Below are 6,792 nucleotides of genomic sequence, written 5' to 3'. Positions count from 1 at the left end.
TTAGAATTCATTCCAAACTTAGTAATTATCATATCCCATTAATTGCACTAATTATTATTAATTTTATATTAAAAAATCACATGTACCCATTATTTAACAATGGACAGTTAAGATAAATTTAGTAATATCACCTCTATTTTTTGATAGTAGAGAACACCCGGATCCTTTAAAAAAGGGATACAAATTCTTTATGCTACCAAAAAAATAGCAGCAAGATTACTACTTTATCACAATCGTTAATTATCTAGTATATAATTTTAATTTGTTTTTGGGTGCACGTTACAAATTAAAGAGTGCAATTCACTAAGCTAAAGTATAAGATTTCGGTTAGATCACAATCAATCCCTACATGTATAATCAACAATCATAATGAATAATTGTGACCTCTCCAGTTAATTTTTGATGATAGTGGAGCAGACCAAGCATCTTTAAAAACCATTGCGATCCATCTTTTCGCTCCCACCAAGTGAGCGTCCAAAGTCACCGACCCGCTAGGAGCTAGCGGGTCGGTTCAGAAACGTGTCAACCCATCCAACTAAATATCCAACATTGATCTTACCTAGCTATAAAAGCCCAACCAAATATTTTAATCTAATTCTGACCCAAAAATACATTCCTGATTCATGTCATTGTTAACTGCGGCTCTCGCATTCTATTACCAAAGCTACGTGTCTCAAGATTCCAGACGAGGGAACATGAAAGAGACCGCCATAAATTTATACTAATTTTATTACATTATTCATAAATAATCATAAAAAATTGTAATTTCAGTAAAAAAAAAAAGATATCGAGAATCTGAGACACGAGAGGTCTGCGACCAATGAGCACCAAGTACGCAAATCCAGGCTGGTACCTTTGGATTGGTGATGCACGCGTGTGGATGCACACGTGGCCTTTCCACGTGTCTGGAATGTACCGGAGAATCTCAGACTTTCCACTTTTTTCACTTTCCGCAGCTTTTTCTCTCACTTTCAGTACAAAACTCACTGTAAAATCACCCACAATATATTTTATGAGTTTAATTGTGCAATGATTAGCGGGCAACTGGGATCCTAATCACAAAATTGATATTTTATTACCTTTAATAGTTTTGGCTTCAAAATTTAGTATTTCCTCACATGCTGGCATCACCACATCGACATATTCCCAAAAAATAGAATGCTAAAATAGCATTTATAGCCGGTCAAAAGTGTTTAAATGCGAGGTAGTCGATACTATAGAGCAGATAAGTGATGCTAAAAGTAAGTGAGGGTATATAAGTGATACTGTTTGATTTTCAAGTATAGTTAAGCCTTACAATATTCTATAGTTGTTTCAATATCCTTGATTAATAATATATTTTAACGTACAGTTAAACTATACAAATATTTTGATTATAATGTTACACTTTCAGTATTGTATCTACTAGCTGCACACGATAACACGTAAGAAATTCTTTTTGCATAATTAGTTGATTTCTAAAAATCAATACGTAACAAGACCTTGAACTGGAGTATAGAGTTATAATTATTTGTGCATTGAAGTCATTATTATTCATGTATTTAAATTTTTTTACATGAACAAGAGGCTCGATCCTTGCGATAAAAAAGAGTGCTGCTACGGGGACCCAAAATATGGGACCAAGGGAGGGGACAGGTGATGTGTCCCCTCCCTATTGCATAATGAGTTGGCATGCCAACTCATTATGCAATAGGGAGGGGACACATCACCTGTCCATTCCATTGGTCCCATATTTTGGGTCATTAAATCATTTTCCGATAAAAAAAAGGCTCGATCCTTGGTTTCTTTCCTATGTCAAGAAGCTAGTTAACTCAAATCACTCTCCGACTGTGAATCAAAATTATCCCCAGATGACGAAATTCAACCTATGAATCTAATCATCATGAAACAAGCCTAAATTGTATTTAAATACATTATTGACTCACTCATTTTGCACTTACGTACCCTCAATTGTTTTTCTTGATATTTATATGTTCTAATTGATTAAAATTGGCACATTAGTACTTTATTATGCTAACGTGAAAATGCCATATAGTGCCAAATGTGAAAAACAGAATGTGTGTGTCGTACAATAAATTTCTAGGAAGAAATTTTTGCATGTTTGCACAACTGACGATACTTATGTGCAAGTGTTTAAAACGTAAAAAATATTTAAGTACAAGTTCTAAAATTTTAGGATATTTTAGTACAAGTTTTAAAATTTTGGGGCCATATAAGTACCGCCAAAAATAGATAAATTAAAAGTATATAAGTACAAGTTTAAAAACTTTATAGTGTATAAGTGCTGCCAAAAATAAATGAGGGTATATAGGTGCAAAGTATGAGAAACTTATAATTTTTAATAAAAAATAGATCCCATTATTTCGAATCAAACCAATTTATCATTGGATTTGGATCCTCTCCACTACAAAAAAGTAGTGGAGAGACCACTGCTTTTAATCTTAATCGTTGATTATTTAGTAGGCGGTTATGATACAATCTAAATCTAACACTTACCATACCCCCGTGTATTGCACTCATTCTTAATTTGCACTAAAAAAAAATCACAACCATTAACTAGATAATCAATGACTGTGATTATGTAGTGGTCCATCCACTGTTTTTTTGATAGTGGAGAGGATCCAAATCCTTTATCATTGTCTACAGATGATTTTTTTTCCAGTGTGCGCACATTTCAATGCTATATTAATAAAGTTAAAGCCCGGTTGCATATTTTTGCCACTTCGCAATTTTAAAGAGCACTAGCACTTAATAACGAGTAACTCTTTTTTTATCACTATCTTATCTTAATCCACTACCCTGTATATCTTGAAAATCCTACCTTTGTTTTATCTTACAATTTCAATTTCCTATAAACCATTCATTTTGTTTTCTCTTGACAAAATTTTTAATTTTTATCCTCTTTTACCAGAAGTCTATTATACATATAAGAATCTTAATTTAAACTCATGTGTCTCACGCGTAAGAACTAGTTTTTTATTATTTCAAAGCCAAAAATTACATGGATGAAAATTCGTGGGCCCCACGCCGATCGTGGCCGCTGATCGAGAAGAGAGGAGATGGACCATGATGGGGATGAGATCACAAGGAGTGTGTGATTATATAGGGAAGCAAACGTCCCCAACGCAACAGAAGTCCCACTTGAATCGGTTGGACCTTACCCTTTTTAGACTCGGCCATCACCTACAACTCTCTAGCCAAGGCCCATATTTAAGAGGGTGTTTCATAAATGAAAGTGATCTTGGAGGAGTGAAGGTCATATTTTCTTGCAAGCGTGATGGAAAGTACATTTATGCAAAGCATATATGCAACTGAAATACAATATTTAGTCAAAAGAAAAATTATCTTCGAACTAAAAAATTAAAATTGATATATTAAGATTTTTTTTATTTTTTATTTTTTATTTTTTGTTAATGAAAAATAATTTTATTCATTTCCTAATATGTAAACTGTAGAGAACAGCAAAACACCAGATAATTCCTGGTGATCACACTATAGCTAATTACAATCTCTCAAAATTACTAATTACATTCTCTCAAGGGTTTCCCTCATATGAACATGCATATTAATTATCATTATTCAAAATCTTAGAGTATATCAAAATTTTCACTGTCCTCAATATCATCTCGGATCCCGAGTCTTCTCTTGAAAAATTCTCATATTTCTCTCTTGCCAAATCATATAAACTGTAACAGAGAGAGCCATTCTCTTTAATTTATGCTTAAAACCACCTCCTTTGAGATTAAAGGAGTACCAATTAATAAGTAAATTCCAGTTGCATGATCTCCAAGAGAATCACATCTAGTTCATCACCTTGTTCCATATATCTACTGAAAATTGACATTCAAAGAATAGGTGATTGCAAGTTTCCAGTTGTTGGTTTTGACACAAAACACATTTGTTTTATAAGCAACTTATTATAAGCTCTAGCAATACCAGATTGCCCCTAAGAAAAACTTTACAATTTCAATGTTCATCAATGCACTTGTTTTGATCCATAAGTTGCCCCTGCCCCCACTGAAAATAGTAATATCCCCATGTAAAATTTCAGAATTTTTTTCTCAATGTGGGCAGAAGGATGAAGTGTATGTCTTTTTTCAAATTTATGGAACTTGAACATATAATTGATTCAAAATCCTCAAAACCTGTAAATAGGTATTAGTCAATTGAAACATTTTTATTGCAAGTAGGATGATTGTTAATATGAGATAATCTTTTGAAAGTGGGATATTTTATTGGGATAATCATGAGTTATTTTTTGAAGAGAGATATTTGAGTAAAATATTTTGAGATATAACCCAGAGGTATATAAGTTATTCATCTTAATAAATAAGACTATTATTTATATATTTCTAATACTATATTATTTAAAAAAAATTACTTTCTATCAACTCTTTTTCATTAGTGCCTTCATGGATTCTACTATCTAGGAAATCTACTCTGTAATTAATTTTGCAACGGACAAGCTAATTTTCTTACCGTATAGTTATCCATTCCTTTGTCATAATAGATTAATAGTGTAGAGTTCATATGGATGATCGTTCGTCATGTATTTGAAAGCGAATCCAACCCCCCCACCCCACCCCACCCCACGATAGCGAATAGAAGACTGGTTCTTACATAAAGCTGAGACTTGAGAGCAAATTTATGCTTATAATGAATCACAATCATATAGTACTTATAGATAGAGAGTTTGGAACAAAATGATTGCTCTCCTATTGCAATTTACAAAACATAAATTCAGATTTTGTAGTTTGTTGTTAGGTATAATAAAAATTGAGCTTTATGACAAGGGGGTTGTGTAATTATTTGTTCGATTTAGGATAAACATTCTGAAGAAGCAGATAAATTAGATATGCAAAACCTAGATTAATTAGACTATGTAATTGGCTAAAGTACGAGATTGATCCGAAAAATAACATCTTTTTACCACAGCTTAGATCACTCAAAATTTATCTTCTACAGTAAAATCTCATATCAAGAGGCATAGGAGCTAAAACTTCATCAAACTAAACATAATAAAACTATTAGAATAAGCTAGAGTTCGTGTGTCCATCTAAATAGTTGCTTGTGTGTTGTCCACGTGGCGCATATTCATACATACCTGTAAAATCTAGAGCATGAGAGCTTTGATCATAAGTGGTTAGTTTGATGTATATTATGTCAACGACACACATGCTGTTTTAATTTACTAATTAAACTATTACGCCAACTGCCCCAGCCACACCGTAATTCAACTTTAAAAAATAAAGTACAAACACATGCAAATTAGAAATATCACAATGGCATACGTGCTATATATATCCACATTTGCATTTGGTATGTTTACCCATGTTTTCTCTCACTTCCCTCCTCCTCCTCGTGGAAAAACACCCACAAAACAAACATTTCGAAAACAAACAAATAAATAAATAAATAAAAACCACGCACCCTCCTCCCCAACTAAAAAGCAAAAAATAAAAAATAATTTTTTTTTTCCAACAAAGACGACAGTCTCTCTCCGCCCTCCCCTCTCCTTGTATTAATACTCCCTCTCCCTCTCCCCTCTCAGTCCCTCAACACTCAGACCCGCGCCCCTCGCCCGCAACGACTACCTCCTCGCTCCATGCACTAAGAACCCATCAACCTCCACTGCATCATGCCGGCATCATCATCATGCCACAGCAAAAAGCGCCGCCCAATCTCCCCTCAAGCCGCCACCGCACCCAGTCCCCTCCCCCTTCGGAAGCCGTTAAAGAAGCTTAGCTCCCTCTTCAAACCCTTTCCTTACCCCTCATCGCCGTCACCGCTCTTCCTCTAACTGCCCGCTACCGCCCTCGTACCATGCTCTTCCTCGGCTCCTCGGCGACCTCCCCGCTCGGCCGCCGGCGTCCCTCGCCATCGCTTTGCCAACATCAACCGCTACTTATCCCGCGTCCTCTTCGGCCTCGCCCTCGGCATGGAACCTCTCTGCTCACCAAAGCTTTTGGCGCGCCCAACACCCAAGGCTCGCTCACCGCTCACCCCTCTGCCGCTCCATCCTCTTCCTCCTCTCCTCCTCCCTCCCAATCTGCACGCTCTGGATTTCAATGCAGAAGATCCTCCTCTTACTGGGCCAAGACCCAGAAATCACCTCCATGGCCCAAACCTACTTAATCTACTCCCTCCCCGACCTCATATCCTTCTCCTTCATCCACCCGATAAGGATTTACCTCAGGTCCCAGGGGATGACGAAACCCTTAACTCGTGACGGCGTCGATCGCCGCCCTCCTCCACCATGCCGCTGAACTTTCTGCTGGTGAAGAGATGGGAATGGCCTCGCCGGGGTCGCCGGCCGCGCCGCGCGTCGAAACATCCTCCTCCTCCTCCTCCTCCTGGCCCACCTCCAGCATTCGACCACCGCGCCGGCGTGGCAGGACGCGGGGCCCACGTCGGAGTGTTCTCCGGGTGGGGCGCTCGGCCATGGCTGGCGCTACCGGAGCGCGTCTCCGTCTGCCTCGAGTGGTGGTGGTACGAGCTGATGATCCTCTTGTGCGGGCTTTTGCCCGACCCGAAACCCGCTATCGCGTCCATGGGCGTCTTGATCCAGACCACCGCTTTAATCTACGTCTTCCCCTCTTCGCTCGGGTTCGGAGCCTCGACTCGGGTCGGTAATGAGTTAGGCGCGAACCGGCCCGGCAAGGCGAAGACGTCAGCGTCCGTTTCGGTCTCTTTATCGGCGTTAATGGGCGTTATCGCGATGGGGTTCGCCACGTTAATGAGGGATCAGTGGGGTAGAATGTTCACCAACGATGTGGAGATCCTACGGCTGAC

The 6,792-nt window shown here is 38.1% G+C and overlaps 1 protein-coding gene across 1 annotated transcript in view; it reads left to right on the top strand.

Moving 5' to 3' along the window:
- Window positions 5,882–6,792, top strand: part of LOC109842336 (protein DETOXIFICATION 52-like) — a gene marked incomplete at its 5' end in the record, with an annotated part of 1,543 nt that continues 632 nt past the window's right edge. The window contains 5 exon segments of the mRNA XM_020411226.1: window positions 5,882–5,956; window positions 5,958–6,236; window positions 6,239–6,291; window positions 6,293–6,417; window positions 6,420–6,791. Of these exon segments, the coding sequence (XP_020266815.1) occupies window positions 5,882–5,956; window positions 5,958–6,236; window positions 6,239–6,291; window positions 6,293–6,417; window positions 6,420–6,791 (904 nt within the window).

This window comes from Asparagus officinalis, chromosome 5, assembly GCF_001876935.1.
Source record: "Asparagus officinalis chromosome 5, Aspof.V1, whole genome shotgun sequence".
Classification (NCBI taxonomy): domain Eukaryota; kingdom Viridiplantae; phylum Streptophyta; class Magnoliopsida; order Asparagales; family Asparagaceae; genus Asparagus; species Asparagus officinalis.
This window is presented reverse-complemented; position numbering and strand designations above follow the sequence as displayed.